The 18,137-nt window shown below is 36.7% G+C and overlaps 1 protein-coding gene across 9 annotated transcripts in view; it reads right to left on the bottom strand.

The window, feature by feature from the left end:
- Positions 1-18,137, bottom strand: part of fut8a (fucosyltransferase 8a (alpha (1,6) fucosyltransferase)) — a 401,280-nt gene that overhangs the window by 12,827 nt on the left and 370,316 nt on the right. For all 9 annotated transcript variants that reach the window (XM_088924800.1, XM_088924806.1, XM_088924802.1 and 6 more), the window contains one exon: positions 6,537-6,783. In XM_088924800.1, coding sequence (XP_088780926.1) covers positions 6,537-6,783 — 247 coding nt within the window. The remainder of the gene's footprint in view (positions 1-6,536; positions 6,784-18,137) is intronic.

Raw genomic sequence — 18,137 nt, 5'->3', positions numbered from 1 at the left:
ATCGCAACGTGTCATAATGCATCATTTTGCGTCATACCGCATATTACCGCAGCTATGATAATAGTATCCAGAATCACCGCCAGGTGGAGCTAATAAACCTCTCATGTACAGCATTTGAGCTGTCACCAGAAAACACCCGGTTTTGAATGCTGAGGGACAATCTTTACCCAATTAAGAATTTAAGTTGTATACTCTTTAGACTTTTAATTTTAAACTGTGTATTACAGCATGTTAATCATTAAACATTAAAAAGTTGGTATATTTTATAAAAGCAAAATTGTTCAGTTGGACAAAAGTACACAACCTTCCACCTTCATCATAAATATTTTAATTATGCATACATATTTTATATCAAAGTCTTCAACTTATTTAACTAATTTACATGGGTTCTGGCTTTAATGTACTTGTTCTAACATTATTAATGTGGTGCTCTCAGGTTCACATGGGTATGTACCCTCGCCGCTGCCACCTCAGGTCGGCCCCCCACCGCTGCTGACTCGGACCTGGGCCTCCAGCATCACTCAACAGGGAATCAGCCAGCTGAGATAAAGGGAGATCTCCCCCCACCCCAGTGGCTGAGTACTCTGCTATCCACAGGGAAGGGCAGTGAAGTCATCGCACTGGTAAGCCGGCTCACACAACCTGCAATGTCGGCCGTATGCGTTACATAAAGCTTATATTCTGTACTTCATAAAAAAGTTATAACGTTTTATCATTTTCCAAGAATATGTACAGTACAGTACTAAGAACACCACTTGCTGTTATTGTAAAAAGATAAATGTTGTAGTGATTTAACATCAAGTGACAGCTAAATAAATATGGAATCGCGTAACTAAACAGCTAAAGTATCACAAGTGGACACTTTGGAAACATTTTGACATTTGTTTCTTTTTTTAAAAAAAAACTTCTCTTGTTCTTGTAGTGGTAGTGAGCACTGCATTTTTAGCAAGTTGCACCCAGACGGTTCAAAGCGCGATCGGAGCATTACTTTCGGTTTGGTTCTCATATATCTGAATGTATAAAAATAGTCCACTATTATAGCTTGTTGTTGGATCTGGCGTGAATTTGTGTATCTGGATAAATTAAGTGATGATATTGTGATTAAGGATTTCTTCGCTAAATTCTTTAAGTTAAACAAAGGAGGGAAGAAAGGTTATCTTTACAATTGGCACTACGAGATTCTGACTGATTTAATTTCCCTCATTTAGCTGAAACGGATAAAGAAATCATGCAGTAGTTATATGTATTGGAAGGCGCTCTGTTTTATTAACAGACACGCCAACTCAAACCTGTGTCGTACAGTGATATACAGTAGACGTCAGTAATGTCATCCCTATTAAACAATGTGCTTATTGCACAAATCCTGCTAAACTAGAAGCATTGCAGAAGGTGATAAACTGTACATTATTTACTGAAGCACAGTTGAGTTCAAACAAGGAAGTCTGTGAAGACCGGGGTAAAATTAGCTTGAAGGCTGAAAATGATTTTGGCATGCCTGTAGCGTTTTCATGAAACCTCCTAGAGTTACGAAAACACTTGCTGTGTGTACAAAGTACATTGTGAATGTTTTCACAGCCTTCACTATATTGTTTTTACGGCATATTTTTGACCACACACGAATATTCTTATGTCCATATCTTCGCAAGAGAAACACAGAAAGCCTTCAAACCAAACGCATTTTAAAGACCTCTATTTGTGAAAAGTTTTCACAGCCTCTACATAAAACTATCAGTGAGCTAATTCTCTTTTTGTAAACCTCCGGTTTTTCATCGATGCGTAATTACGCACTAATTGGAACCCTGGGGGACCGATGTGTACACAAGTTCACAACACGAGAAATACTGCTTAATACAGCTTCATGTGAAAAACCCGTATATCACCATAGAAAGCAAAACAGCGCAGTCTACAATTACCCAGACTGTAAGCACGGGAATAAAGCTTTGTTTGATTTCTGAAACCCTTTCTTTATGTCCTGTTTTCATTCATGCAAAGGTCAACTATATACACAATAGTGCTGACAGCAGGAAAATTCCTATTCTTTACTCAGCAGCTTACTAAAAACAGCACCCATGATGTTCAAACCGATTTTTTACACAGAAGACTGAAAGAGCTTTGCATTGTGAATCTCTTTTTTTCGTGCTTTTATTTAATGTGGCACTAAAAAAATGTGGCAGCAAAAAGTAAACCCTGGTTTTTTGATACTCAAATGTAACATATGTTTGAACACATATGTTTAAACACAGTCTTGCAAATTAATGTTTTTACAAGACGTGGAAGTGCAACAATTTATCACAGTGCGAATTTTAATACTAATTAAATGACCGCAGGCACTTTTCCTCCCCCTCTACATTCTCAGAGTAGAATAGGCAAACCTAATGAAAGACAGTCCCCATTCCCCCCACGTACAAGAAAAGTGCTCATGGGAACTTAAACTTAATATAAACTTAATATGGTCAGAAGGAGCAGGTAAAAACGTTTCCAAAATAACCACATGTAAGACTTTGACGCTTAAAATGTTTAGGAAGAAAGTGGAATACTGTTGTGTATTTTTTTCTTTAAAATACCAATACCAGCCATATACAGTTTGTAATGTAGGGATTTCTATATTTCTGTCTTTACTTAGTGATTACATTAATGACAAAGCTAAACTTTTAGCTTACGCTAAAAGCTTATGTATATGCCATATGGAATACATGTTTGTAATGGCAATATAGTGTCGATAACATTTATTGTCAGTAATAATATCAGTAGCAGTAGTACACTTCTTATGGGTGGTTGCCCAGGAGTGTGCCAGGAGCCAGACTGGTCAGGGCACATGCCAGAGAGCAGCCCAAACGTAGAGTGCAGGGCGGACTGCAGGAAGACCAGTCCAAAAAGTACAGTAAGTGGCTGCCTGCTTCTAGTGGAGTGGAATAACTACAAAAGTTGCAGCAGTGTTTGGCTGCCATCTGGTACAGGCTGGAACTGTCTGTGTGGGCTGAAGCAGAGACTGGCTTGCAGGGGACCAGAGTAGCTGTGGAAGTTGCAACAGGCTAGCGCAGAAACTGGAGAGCCTGCATCTTGAGCCAAACAGGACAGAGCATTCGTCATTGGGGTGGTTTACTGGGAACACATTAGGAGTGAGGAAAAGTGATCCAGATTGGCTGCAACCTTATAGCAGATCAGTAAGGCTTTAGAAGCCACACCAGACACCAGGTACCCACTGTTAGATGCTGAAACAGTTGCTGCAGAGGTAGGTTGCTGACTGGAGTAGCAGCTGTTATGGTCACAGCAGAGACTGATTGCTCACTCGGGCAGCCAGTAAAGACTTGCTGCTGACTAGGATAGCGTCTGCTATAGTCAGGGCAGAAGTTGGCTTCCAACTGTGGAAGTGGCTGGCTGCTGACTGGGATTGACGACACTGAGCAAGTACTCACTGTCCAAGGCTTAGACTAGTTCAGGGATCCGCTAACTGAAAAGGGTGTGCTAGCATGTCCAGTGAGGAGTGCGATCAGAACAGTATTGCCAGTGAAAGATGAAAGATGGAACGCCTCTTCAGTGGCAGTCAGGAATTATTGAGTGCATGCTTAGTGGGGATAAAAGGATGGACAGAAAGCCAACCCGACCACATCTTTGATCCATGGGACAGCTTTGATTCCTCGTAGGAATGCTTTTTTTCTTCCTGGGCAGCTGCAGGCTGTGAGACGTTGCTGGTCTGCAGTGTGACAAACTGTCTTCCTTTGTGAGACACACTGGATGTGCTGTGTAATGGATCTGCTGACATAATACCTGCAAATTGTTGCCTACATGGGTAATGCATAATGCATAAACATTTTAAGCATCAAAGTCTTACATGTGGTTATTTTGGAAACGTTTTTACATGCGCCTTCTGACCATATTAAGTTTATATACTTTGTGAAAAATAATAATGTCTTAACCTTTTCTGCGAATTCGCTCGTTACTGGCATAAACAAAAGCATACTTTTAGAATTTGATTAACAGGGAATATAATATGGAATCGAGTATCTAATAAGTAATAAGCATGCTTGCCAGTGCGGTGAAATCACCTCCTTTACCTCTGAATAGCTAGCAGGGACCACAGCCTTAAATAATAGGCAGTGAAAACATTTGACTGTCTGTCCGTGGGGGGAAGAGGGACGGTCTTTCATTGAAAGTTTCACCTATTCTACTCTGAGAATGTCTCACTTCATTATTTTACATCACCAAAACCACAAAACCTTTACAGAAAACCTTTTATCAATTGAAAAGTGTTCAACTAGGGCTTCACAAAACCGTTTTTAGAAACTGTAGAAAAACTTTCATATAGTCACACATGTGCTATCCTTAGCGTGGTCGTAAACGTCCACGGTGTAAATCAATATCTACCTTTGATTCCTTTGTAATTTTTAATCGTTCTTTACCAACAAAACCACAAAACCATGTTATCAATCGAAAAAGAACAACCGGAGCTTTAAAAAAACTTTTTTTTTTAAAAAAGCCAAGACGATTCACAAAGTCACTTTTTATCTGATGATGCACTTCCAAACTTCCAATATGCATCGATAAGGTAATCAATAAGCCAGCAAAACAAGACCGCAGAAGCAAAAACCAGCAAAAAATATATATATATACTGTATATCCCATGTTTTTACCTTATTCTGAAGCATGATATACAGATGCAGCCATTCAAAGTTTGCTGTACAAACCTGTACCGCACGCATCTACACACGAGCCACCGCGACGTACAGCAGTACGTGATTGGCTGGCCAAAATGACCGACAGGGGCACTCGTGGTGCATTGATCGGTAGTGAAAAGATTTAATAATTTAATCTCTTTACTGTGCACATTTTAATGCGCTTAGTATTGAATATTTATATGGGATTTTACACAGTGAAACATAGTGAAACAACATTCTAAAAAGTATGTTTTTTAACTGCGATTAATAGTGCAAATATTCATAGAAAAGGTTAAACCTTTATAACTTTTTATGAAGTATATAAACTTAATGTAGTCAGAAGGAGCACGTAAAAACCTTTCCAAAATAACCACAGAATGAAAGACTTTGATGCTTTAAATGTTTATGAAGAAAGTGGAATACTGGTTGAAATTTTTTATTTAAACTACCAATTCCAGCCTTACACAGTTTACATAATATGTTTATGTAATAACGCACTAAACTGCATATAATTTCATGTAGCACAGGGTTTTACCGTGAATTTTGAATGGCTGCATCTGTACAAAAGCTGAGAGGTCACTTATGTTTATTCTACTTGAGTGGTAGTCTACCAGTTGTGTGCCTCTGCCATGGGGATCCTGGTCACAATCAGCTATGTGGTCCTGTCTTGAGCCAGTGATTTCTTGGAGCAAGAGCTTGGCATGCATCGTTGAACTGCCACGGAGCCCCTTCACGTCTTTAGATTTTAATTACACTTATGTTTATCTTAAGTATTTCTAAGATACACATACAGTATAATGTAAGGTTAAATAAAAATATGTTATCACCCAAGGCAAATATTGGATATTCTGGATTCAGAATGTTGTTACTGGAGCAACAAAAAATTATTTGCTCTGAAAATTATATTAAATTGAAGTTTCTTAGAACTGGAAAAAGAAGCAGACTCACAGCTTACTTCTCACAGGAGAATTTATTTAACTTTACTCCTTTCACTGCTAAGTGACCTTGTTAATTTCTCTAAGTTTTTTTTTCTACATCTTGTCTTTCATTGTGGAAAGTATTTTATGACTTCATTACCAGTTACATTTATAGGCAAAGCCTATTTTAATAAGATATATTTTTGCAGTTTGAAGGAATTTAAGTATCATTTGCAATATGTATGTGTCAGTTTTATATCAGTGCACTTTTGATCAATTCTTTAATGAAAAAGATTATGCATTACCAAAATTCAGCCATTCTTTTGGAAAGCAAATTCTACCTGATCTGTATTACCAGTATATCTTTGAAATGAGTAATACATTTCATAGTTCAATTAACTAACTCAAGCAGGAAATGGCTTTAACAGCTTTCTCTGTAGAATGTTGTGAAATTTACTTCACTAAACATGTTCTTGCACAGTACCATAAGTTTGAAGAGTAGAAAATCTTAAATTGTTGAGGCAGAAATAACCAATGATAACAAAAAAAACTGGTCCTACTACTGATCAGATCATCAGACTAGAATTAATTCTGGTTTCTGTGGCATTAAGCAGTTGACAAAGCACATGACCCCCCCGGTTCTACAACTGGTTGGATTGGAGCAACTGGAATAAAGTGCTTAGCTCAATATAAAACAGCATGTTTGTAGCAGGGACTTGAACCCACAAATTATTGATTATAAAACTAGAAACTAACTTAGTATGCTATGCTGCCCCTAAAACATCCTGTGCTAAGCTACAATGTGCATGCACATTGCACAGTACCTTCATTCAAGACACAAGCACATATTGAACTAAAAATCTATTTACTAACAGTAACAATTTGCTATACAATGCTGTAGATGTAGAATGTGCATCTGCACTGTATCTCAGGAAGCAGCCTTTTCTCTTTTGAGGTCACATACCCAATTATAGGATGCTTGAACCCCAGTTTCCTTGTGGCTTCCTCAATCTCCTTCTCTAGCCAGGACTGTGGACGGATGAGGTACTTCACAAACTGGGAGACCCACCACACTGAGGGGTCACCATGAAGACGGTCCAGCCGGTCTGCAAGGTCCTCGGGAATAGCCAGTGGCAGGTAAGGTGGTCTAGGGTGCAAACTGTCCACAATGGGCAGCTCCACTACCTGGACATCTTTGTCATTTGCTTCACCTGAAAGAAAAGATGAACATCTTAATTCACTTATACTACAAGGGGATAGACTCATTTTGCATTTTGTTTCTCTTTTGTTCTCTTTCCATCTGCAGTCAATTCAACATATAGTCCTGCTTTTCTTTTTTTTCCATCATTCATCTTTCTCAACAGCTGCTTCATCAGAAACACTTGGCCTGCATGTTCCTGAATGAACACTCTGTCACATCTTAGTTTTTTTTTCTTTGAAAGAATTTTTCTGTTTCATATGATAAAATCTAAAAAACGAAAATCCTTTAACCTCTATTCCAACTATCACTGCCCTCTAAACAAATGCAATATGGAAGAATCATGCAAATTAAAAGCATTAAATTAAAAAGAGAGAATTTTATCTCAAGCAAAGATACACTTTATTAGAATTATGACTGAAGAGGCTCTGCTATTCATTTCTTTGTTCTTACAGCAGAAAAAGGTCTGTCAAGAGTTTTCTGGCCTGTATTGCTGCGTGAAAACTGGTCCCTTAGGGAGCTCTGACAGCTTGTTCAAAGTATCATCAACAGAGACAGCTATAATTACAGCAGTCCATAACCTCATTGTCTTTAGCAGCAAGACATAGCTTTCCATATCAAGAAAACCAACATTCTCAACTCAGGCACTGTGAAAGACAGTTGACAAGATATAAACTGTAGCGGACAGAGATTATAAATATATATACAGTGCAGTTCATAAGTATTTGGACCGCAACACAATTTTTGCTGTTTTGGGTCTGTACTCCAGCACATTGGATTTGAAATAAAACAATGAAGATAAGGCTAAAGTGCAGAATGTCAGCTTTAATTCGGGGGTATTTATGTCTGTACTGGGGGAACTGTATAGGAATCACAGCCCTTTTTATACATAGTCTCCCCATTTCATGGGGTCAATCAACCTGTGATGTTCATCACTCTGTTCTCCAAAAGAACTGTAGTGAGTACAAAATCAGTGTGTAGCAGCATTCACACAGAGTAAACATTTCAATGTCTCTATAAAACATATTTGTAGTTGTAACTTCTGCAAAACAATAGATAGAAAAAAATCAATTGATTTACTTTAAATGGCCCAATTGGTCTGTCTCCAGCATAGGTAAGATTTTAAAATATTCAGAATGGGGAAAATGAAAATACATCAGAATCTAAGAACTAAAAGTAAGAGATTTCTTCCCTTTATGTCTTTGCCTTTCTTTTCAGGCAGTTGGTCAGCACTGAAGTGAAGACTCACAGGGATGTCTCCAAGGTGAAATGGTGGTAGTCCTTTTCAGCAAAAGTGTTTAGCACTTTACATTTCTGCCTTAACAGCAGGGCAAAAGTTCCTGCCTGACCAAGTATGTAGTACATTTTAGTCCAGGTGTTCTAAAATTTCTTTCTGAAGAGGGAGTCTGAGACAAAGGGGAAGTTGAAGACAGAACAACCATTCTTCATACTTAACAACAGGAATTTTCACTTTGGAATGACTATCAGACCTTCCCAATAAAAAAAAATGTTTCAGCTAAATGAAAAAAGTGGCAAAAGTAATCAAAATCTTTTTGTCTTCAACACATATTTAAAAAGAAGTAATTTTACAACAAACCTGAATCTGAAATATAGTTGCAAGCAATCACCCAGTCAAATTAATATGTACAAAATATAAACTGAATAATAAATTAAAGTATGAAATATTTAAAATTACATATTCCCAATCTGTGCCTATGTAACCCATCTCTTTCAAACTGGAAATAAGTATTTTTCTCTCTTTTTTGCTGTTTTTGCAGAAATCTACACTAAATGCTTTGCAGGAATAACTGCCAATTTTGAATCCCCATGAAAACTAATTAGTGCAGTTACAGAATCGAAATTATGTCTAGTTCGTATATTGTGATAAATAAATTGCCATTCAACAGCTGAAATGCATTCTTCATTTTTAATTCATTAGATAGAGAGAACAGCACTTTGTGATAAGAAATCATTTGCATCATCCTTGTTTTTCCATCCCAGGTTCTCCATGCCTTCAATGTGTGAAGTAAAGTGGACAGCTGCCAGAGCGGAGGAAAGCTAAACTGCACATCACTGTGATACAGTCACCTCTGTCCAGACTCTAAAACCCTAAAGAGTTCACCCGAACAAACAAAATCTACTAATAATGAAAAATAGGTACTCACATATTTAAAATACAGAACAGATATTAATTTCCTTGGACTCACAAGAATTCAAGCTGCATCAGAAAAGCTGAAGATCTTAAAGATCTTAGCAGGGTTTCTCTGGAATTTCAAACATTTTTGGGGCACCTGTTTGTTTCTTCCAATAAATAAAAAAATAAAAAGTGTATGAGTACAAATGTATATACAGTATATATGAACTGATACTGTATATGTACAAACAATTATGTACAAACAATTTACATATACTGTACCACAGATATATAAATATGCATGGAAAGAACACATCTATACAAAAATTTAACATCTACTGCAACTCTTCTCTTGTTTGTTGGGGTCAAGATCTTTGGCTCAGCCAAAGTGTCTTATGCATATTTAAAATTTGGGTTGAAAAAGGATTCTCTTTTGTTTTTTACTTTTTCACACACTGAAGGTCTGTTTTGAAACGACTGATGCATATGCAAATGTTTTTTTCAAAAGCACATAGATCTTCAAATGTCCTTGCAATATAGAGGTCCTAGAATCATTGAAACTGATCTTTAGCATGCAAGTGACTGCTAGCTGATACAAAGTCTTTTCTTCCTGGAAGAAGAGTATTGGTATTGATATACTCTGACTAGGCAGGCAGCTCCAAGCTGTGTATTGGAGTGGAGCATGGGATATCACAACCAGCTATGCTATTAAAGAAGGACATATGGTGAAATGCACTTTATCTCACACAGATGGAAAGTAACAGCTCTACAAAAACTTAACATTACAATTGGATAGGCTTCAGCAATTAATATTGTGTTATCATTGTGACTTTCAAATGTTATTTTCCAATGCTGCACAAATGATGCTAAAAAATATCCTTTAAAGATAAATTCCTCTATGTCCCTGAATAGTATAACACTTGTCACAACTTTGCACATTCTGGTCTTGGCAAAATAAACCATGTCTCTTTAGTAATTTGATTAATGGGCAGACCGATTTGTAGGCTATACTATAACAATCAAAGAAATAAAGGAAATCCAACAAGATTTTTTTGTTTTGTTTAGCAAAGTAAAGCAAACATTATAATGATGTAGAACACCAGAGACAATAATCAGCAAGAAACATGACTTGTTTAATTGCACTGCTGATTAAACTTAAATGACTCTGGCAAGGCAGGACTGGGTTTCTTAATCATAGTGATCCCCATGGAAATACAGGATCGCACACTGCAATTCTATTGAATTTCTTCAACAACCACTTGAGTTTAAGGCATATTTATGTGTGTTTCCTGGAAGCAAACCGCAGGAAAAAAAACAGCAAAGTTATTATTGAGTTACTCTTTACACTTTTACTTAACTGGACATTATTAGTGGGACAATGTGAGTGAAATTCTTAAGTTTGAGATTTGTCCGCACTGTTGCCTTCCCACAGACTTTTCTACATTTTTACAGGTTTTATGAGAAGTTAATTGAACAACAACTTGTCACAAAATAAATACTTCTATGAAAATTATGTCACCATTCGTAAATGAATACAACATTCTATGTAAGCTGCACCTGATTAAAACAAATGACCCGAGGCAAACAGCTTGTCCTTCATTTTGGAGAAGATAAATTCGACCAACCACTGCCAGCACTAAACAGACCTCTCACACACAAAATAGAAATCACAGACTGAGTATCAAAGATGTTTTAAGTGGGACTTGTTAGAGAGGTCTGTTTTGCACTCTGCATGGCAATATGTTTGGAGTGGGGAGAAGAATTACTTGCAAGTCTAGCTGGAACCTTGGCATCAGCATATTTGTCAATTGAATCTTATTTGGTTAACCTTAAAGTTAACAATACTAAACACTTGGTTGTTTCCTACATTTTTTGTCATGAGTGTTGCAATGGAAAATGGAAAGTGTGTCCAAACAAGTTTTTCAAACCGAGTGACGATTTGGTTCAGTAGTAGCCTGTGAGCTAGAAAAGTTTAAAAGTTTTTTGTAATATTTAAATCAAATAATATGTATATAGTATTTTTACATCTTTATTAATTATATATATTACAATATGTATATGCAAATACAAAATAATCTTAATTATACATGAATGAGCAAATGAAGTTTGAGCAGGGGGCTGTCAGCATGTGTAAGCTGCAAAGGAAGAGGTAAAGGTTTTTTCAATGTTAAAAGGAAAAGAGTCTAGGGAGCCTTTTTCAGGTTAGAATGAGTAAATATGTGAATACTGACAATGGGGGGAGTAAAACAGTTCTACCAGCAAGACCAGACCAACGATCTCCAGTTGCTTAATGCTTCAATGTTTTGGCACAAAGTGGTATTAAAAAGACAATAAACAACAAACAATTAAGATAAATGAAATTATTAAACCAATTCAAAAATGTGTTTGCATTTGTGCAAGTTACACATTTTCACCCACTCACTCCCTTTCCCAAAAAACAACAACGATGGCAATGCCCAAAAAATGGCTTTCACACAACAAACTGGCTATACTGAAATAAACGAGCCTCAAAGAAATAAAAAAAATGAAATGCTCGCCCAGTTCTCCAACATTACCCCTCATAACATCCCTAAAAACATATACCACTGCCTCACAACTAACAAAACCCTAAAATTCTCAACACAACTCAACAGCTGACTTTCATTCCCTCCTCTTCTTGGGCATCTAGTGTGTCCTTTAAACATGCAGGGCTCCCATGTTGACGAACCACTGACAGGTTATGGAACAATGACATAATTTAGCAATTTGCCAGCAAGTCACCATGTCGGTCCCAGATTGTCATACAAAGGAAAACACAACAACCCAAGTAAGATTGCCTATTCCAATTACCAAACACAGCAGGGCATAGCACCCCCACACTTAATAACAATGTTTCTTATAATGAAGTAGGTAGTTCACAAGATAAATTCTGCTATAACTCTTCTGCTTACAGAAAAATTCCAACAAAGCCAAGCATGTGATAGTGCATCAGCTACAACATTCTTCATGCCCTTCTTGTTATATAATTGTTGTCACAGAGCGGTGGCTCTGTGGCTAAGGATCTGCACCTGTGGCTTGAAGGTTGCCAGTTCATATCCTGCGGCTGGCAGAGGAATCCTACTCCGTTGGGCCCCTGAGCAAGGTCCTTAACCCCGACTGCTCCAGTGGGGCTATATAAATGGCTGACCCTGCATTCTGACCCCAAGCTTCTCTCCCTGTCTGTGTGTCTCATGGAGAGCAAGTTGGGGTATGTAAAAAGACAAATTCCTAATACAAGAAATTGTATATGGCCAATAAAGTGATCTTATCTCATCTAATTCCCAGGGAGTAACTCTGTAACATAAAAGTTGCATCAGTTGTTGATTATGGATATGCATACAATGAATAAAAGTCAAAGGACTGTGATCAGTAAGATTTGACCCTAAATAAACCACAAAATGCCTTTTCTGCTCATTCAAATAAGTTGCAATGTAGTCATTCAGATAATTTTACATAATTTATAATCATTTGGCTTCACCAAAGCTGTTAAAGCACTTTCTCGCTAAGTGCTTATGTCCTCACAGTGGGGGGAAGGAAACCGGGTGTGGGCTGCACTCTTTTAAACAACATTTGAAGAAAATATATGTATATTCTGTATTGAATATATTGTATTTGAATTGGAAAGTTTTTAAAATTATGCATCCACCAATCCATCCATTTTCTACACTTTCTAACCACAACCACCGACTTAAAGGAAATATGTTACACAAGAATAAGAATAAAATGTTAATAAAAGTGGATTTTTTCTTTTCAAGTTCTTTAATCATGAAACCATCAATTATAATAACATATCTAACTTGCTGATTATTTTAATATCACCAAACTTGATATTGCTGCTTTAGAAGTAGAAGTAGTCTTGTAAACTCCCATACATGAACAATATTTCATTAAAAATGTCAAGTTTCATATTCCATGTGACTTTGGAGATTGAGATTTTTTACACAAAAAAACATTAACAAGACTTAAATAACTCGTTTTCTAGACCCACAGATTTACAACACTTACAACTCCAAAGTTGGAACAATGAGGCTGGAGTCTCAAATATAAATAAATATATAAATACAGCATCTTATTTAAATAGCACTTCTACTGCTAGCTTAGTGAGGTGTATTGTCCTTGACTGATACTGTATGTGTTACCATGTGCATTTCCAAATCCATTACTGAAACATTCTATAGTTTCTAGTTTAGTTTTTTTTGCCTTTTTGACTAAATTAACTTCATGCAGTTGAAAAACCCCAAACTGCTTTGACCAATTTTCGTGAATGTGGGTACAGCTCATTAACCTCTCTGCTGCCGGCTCCTGTACAGAGCACATTGCTATTAATATGCATGTGTGAGGATCACAATGGCATCGTGACCATGTATTGGATAAAACAATTAGAAAATGGATGGATGGATCATATGAGACACCTTCTCTGTGTTCTTTTCTAGAGTGCAGTGTATTTTGTGAGGGCAGTGATCTCCCATCCAGGTACTGGACAAGCTCACACCCACTTAACTTTAGTTGGTTGCTAGTTGTAATTTAAAAAGGTGATATAACTGCTGGCTTGATCTCTGGTGGTGAAATGATCAGTATAACCTGTTTCCTTCAAGCAGTTTTCACACATTTGCTAAACTTTAAATAAATTGAACCTGAAATATTTCATGAATATTGTAAACTATTAAAGTGAGAATATGGCTATTGACCTAACCAAGGTCCTGGCTCTCCTTAGATACTGTTGCTAACTTAGTCAAACCATGACCAAGCCACTATATAAATCAATGGAAAAACTTAACGAAGCATTAATCTCAACCTTTTTTCAGTAATCAGTCATAAATTCATTATTGGATTTTTTTGTTACTAGACTAATTGCCCAAATTTATTAACAGGTTTTTCTTATTTAATTATGCTGAACATAGCTTCTGGGAGACGCTTACTATAGAGATGAGGCCACAAGCATTCATGGGAACAATCCAGCGCATGACCCCAATTCACTGTCATTAAACGTCAACAAATTAAACCAGTTCTGTAAAGAAGAATGGGTTAAAAGTAGTCAAAACTGATGCAGGAAAGGATAAACAGCTATTGGACATGTTTAGTATTTTATTTTACTTAGTATTAACAATGTGCTCAATTTGTGCTGTAGAAAGTTTTAAAGCCACTACAATATGTGTACAATATGTTTTTATAACCAAAATCTAAAATAAAATGATCCGTTCCTAATTACTTTTTTATTTAAGATAGCATTAAGACAGATCTAGATTATTTTAATGCACATGTAAACCTGAAAAACACATTCACAACAGCATAACAATAAACAATAATAATGTTCAATATATCCTGCTGAGTAATCCTACTTTGTCATACCACCCTACTTTTATTTTTAGTATTAATTTAATATTTAACGTACTGTGATGTGTAAAATTACTAAAATTGTCAATATAGTATATACATTAAATTTTATTAGGGAACAAAGCCATGGGGCTAAGCATTGACAAGGTTTCGTACCCAGGCATTTTGCATGACAGCCTAGAATTCTTCCATACGTCACATTAAGTATTCACTGCAGCAGGTGGAAGTTTACAAAATAGTGTTTTGCATTACAACACGGTTTAATGAAGTATGCTTTTTGAGGTATGGCACATTATACTTTGAGTATTCTGAATAACTGCAACTAAATAGCATATGCACATTCATATGTAAAAAAATATCAGACAGCCAAACTGCTATAATCTCATATGTCCTGCCACTCTGCATAAATGACTGTAGTGATGCAATGACATACAGAAAACAAGACACCCTTGTCCTTTTGCCATGTTTATATAGAATAATCAATTCAACATGTTACTATGTAGCAGTTAGCTGAAAAAAAACCTGCAGTAGTGATGAATGTACTTCACTGCTTTGAATGTTTGGACAAATTATATTTGATACTAAACTTTGTTATATGGGATTTGTCACATTCTAATCCCACTTCAAAGATCTGATAGGAGTTTTGCTCTGGATGATAAATGAAAAGGGGTGTACTGGATTTCTGAAGCTCATCAACATTGAAAAACATTTTTCAGCTCCTCATATAATTTAGGATTGTTTTTTTTTTAAAGATCTATGAAATACTGACAACCAGTCATGGGTTTTCTGAATGGGTAATGACTGCCTGCTGCTGGGGCATACAAAGGAACTGGAAATTGCTTGTTAAAAATGGAAAATGGAAAAAAGAAAAACTGAATCTTGACTTTGCATAATTAAAATGGTAAGTCTTTATTACCCTATAAGTGTAGAAATCTTGTCTCATTATTTTATTAGAATAAAGGCACATTTATCTGAATAGACTACAAAATTAATAATACAATGAAAAGTGTGTAATGTGTAATAACAAATGGGTCATGACTTTCCTAATGTTCTGACTTTGGTTATGGGAAGGTAGCAAAAATACAATATTCCACAAGAAAGGCTCTGGGACTATGGCAATGTTTTGACTTAAAACAGAAGACGTTTAAGAAAAAAAAAAGTTTTTTATGATATTCTTGTTTTTATTTTTTCCTTGTATTTCCTTTTTGCTTGTGCTTTAAGAGTAGTCTTGTTGCATCTGGACACAGAAAGTGAAAGGTGTTATCGCTATGTAACATTACAGTACTAAGAAATTTATTTGTATACCTTCTCAAAGAAAAATATCCTTTATGTTGCCATAAAAATTCAACCATAAAAACTGTGAAACAGTTTTTAAATTGGTCAACCAAAGAAAAATAAAATACAACAAAAAAAAGACTATCATGTATGCTCTATTACTGTCATATAAGCTCGGTTGTAAAAATTGTCATGTAATGTCTTGCAGGGCAACATTATTGCTCAAGTTTCAGTCTGAATAGTTTCAAATTTTGTAGGTCCTTCATAGTTGAATAATAATAATAATAATAATAATTAAATAATAATAATAAACTGTATTTTATATAGCGCCTTTAATGGTGGCTTCTCAAAACGCTTTACAGGATGACAACAACAATAAGTAAAAAGAATACACAAGATAAAACACAATTACAATATATAGAGGAGACCGTGGATGATGGTACTAAGAAGAGCAGAGGGGTGAAGAATGGAACCAGTTAAGTAAAGGCTTTTCTGAAGAAGAGGGTTTTGAGTCTGGATTTGAAGGAGTTTAGAGAAGGTGACTCTCTGATATCCTTGGGGAAAGAGTTCCAGAGCTTGGGGGCATAACAGGAGAAGGAATTTGACCAGAAGCCAGTGCAAGGAATCCAGGATAGGAGTAATGTGAACACTTGCACTAGACCTGGTCAGGATTCTGGCTGCTGAATTTTGGACATACTGCAGTTTGTTCAGAGTAGATTTAGATACCCCAGCGAGTAGAGCATTACAGTAGTCAATTCGAGAGAATACAAATGTGTTGATCAGCTTTTCAGCCACAGTTAATGTTAGCATAGGGCGTAGTCTAGCGATATTTCTGAGGTGAAAAAAAGATGTTTTGACAGTATGCTGCACATGTGGGTCGAATGTTAAGCCAGAACCAAATATAACCCCAAGGTTTTTCAATTTTGATTGAAGCTCAAGTACGGAACCATCTACAGAACCATCTACAGATAGGGTTACAGGACGGGCTTTACGAAGTTGATGGGGGGTGCCAATAAGCATGACCTCAGTCTTGTCGCAGTTAAGATGAAGGAAGTTTTGAGTCATCCAAATTTTTATGGCAGAGATGCAATTAGATAGAATAGAGACAGCCATATCAGTGTCAGGTTTGGTATGGATGTATATTTGAGTATCATCAGCGTAAAAATGAAAGCTGAGGCCATGTGATCTTAAAAGCTGACCAAGTGGGAACATGTAAATGCTGAAGAGCAAGGGGCCCAGTATTGAGTCCTGAGGAACACCAGACTTAATGACCAATTTCAGACCTGTACCCATTAAGAGAGACAAAGTGACAGCGATCAGTGAGGTAAGATTTGAACCATTTGAGGGCAGTGTCAGAAACTCCAAACACAGTCTCATGATGAGAAAGTAAGATGTTATGGTCAACAGTGTCAAAAGCAGCACTGAGATCAAGAAGGATGACTATAGAAAGAGAAACAGAATCAGAAGCTATTAGAAGATCGTTGGTGACTTTGACCAGGGCAGTTTCTGTGCTGTGAAGTTGACGGAAGCCAGATTGGAGGGGTTTGAAAAGGTTGTTTGTCATGAGGTATTGTATATGAGGAATAATATTTTGTATCTGGTACATTGTGAGTGTTCTGAAGATTTACCACCTGTTATTGACTTGAATGCCTTTCACCAATTTTCACTATTAAATAAAAACAACTTTGCAAAATTACATTAGTTTGTTGTTTACCACATTGGAGGTGCAGACTATCATTTTCAAATTAACTCTAACATAGAGTTAACTAACATTTTCACATGTCAAAATATGCCTCTTTTGTTTTAAAGGTGAGTGCAATGCTGTTCTGCTACAATTACAATAACAAGCGAACTGCAAACCTCCCAAAGAATTGAATATACAGTAGTTGTTTGTAAGAAATCTGCACAACTGCATTCCCTGCATGATGTGCTTATTTTCAATTGGCATTTCAAGGAACTTGATTCACTCTACATGACACAGATCTGACTGACACCTCGCCCCAATCACTGTCACATTTAGAATGCTGTTAGACAGAGGAGCTAGGAGTGCACTGTTTTGACCAGAGACAGTGGCACTCTTTGCTCAGAGAACTGTTCTCAATTAGCCCCTCTGAAGCACACAAGGGTGGATCTGACTGCCTGCATTAATGTGATTCCAATAGGAAACAGTCATGGAGAAGAAAAGTGGGAGAGCTAGATCCTTAATTATGGAAATCCTCACAGGATGACTGCTCCAATTCATTTTTGCGATAAACTCCAGTGCTTCATTACTCATTTCAATTGGGGGGAGCAATTAAGTGCAGAGCCAGCAGAAAATCCAACTGGAGCAGCCCCCCCGGTCTCCAAACCTCACAGGAAGGTTTGCCTGTGCCCCGTTCAGCAACCCAGCAGCCCTAAAATTAACCTTTGAACTGCTCATATAAAAATCACACTGCATGCATAGGTTCATGGTGTCCTTATATTCAGTAGTATTTGTCTTTTAATTGCTAGCTAAACATTTTCTGAGAACTTACTAGTAGCTTCCATTTATCACATTTGACAAACCTTAAGTGTAAAGTAACCCAGAAAGACTTACTGACACTGGAACCAACTATGTTCTCTTCCCA

Source organism: Atractosteus spatula, chromosome 9, assembly GCF_055471065.1.
Source record: "Atractosteus spatula isolate fAtrSpa1 chromosome 9, fAtrSpa1.hap1, whole genome shotgun sequence".
NCBI classification, from domain to species: domain Eukaryota; kingdom Metazoa; phylum Chordata; class Actinopteri; order Semionotiformes; family Lepisosteidae; genus Atractosteus; species Atractosteus spatula.
The sequence above is the reverse complement of the archived record's forward strand: the minus strand, read 5'-3'. Positions and strand labels throughout refer to the sequence as shown.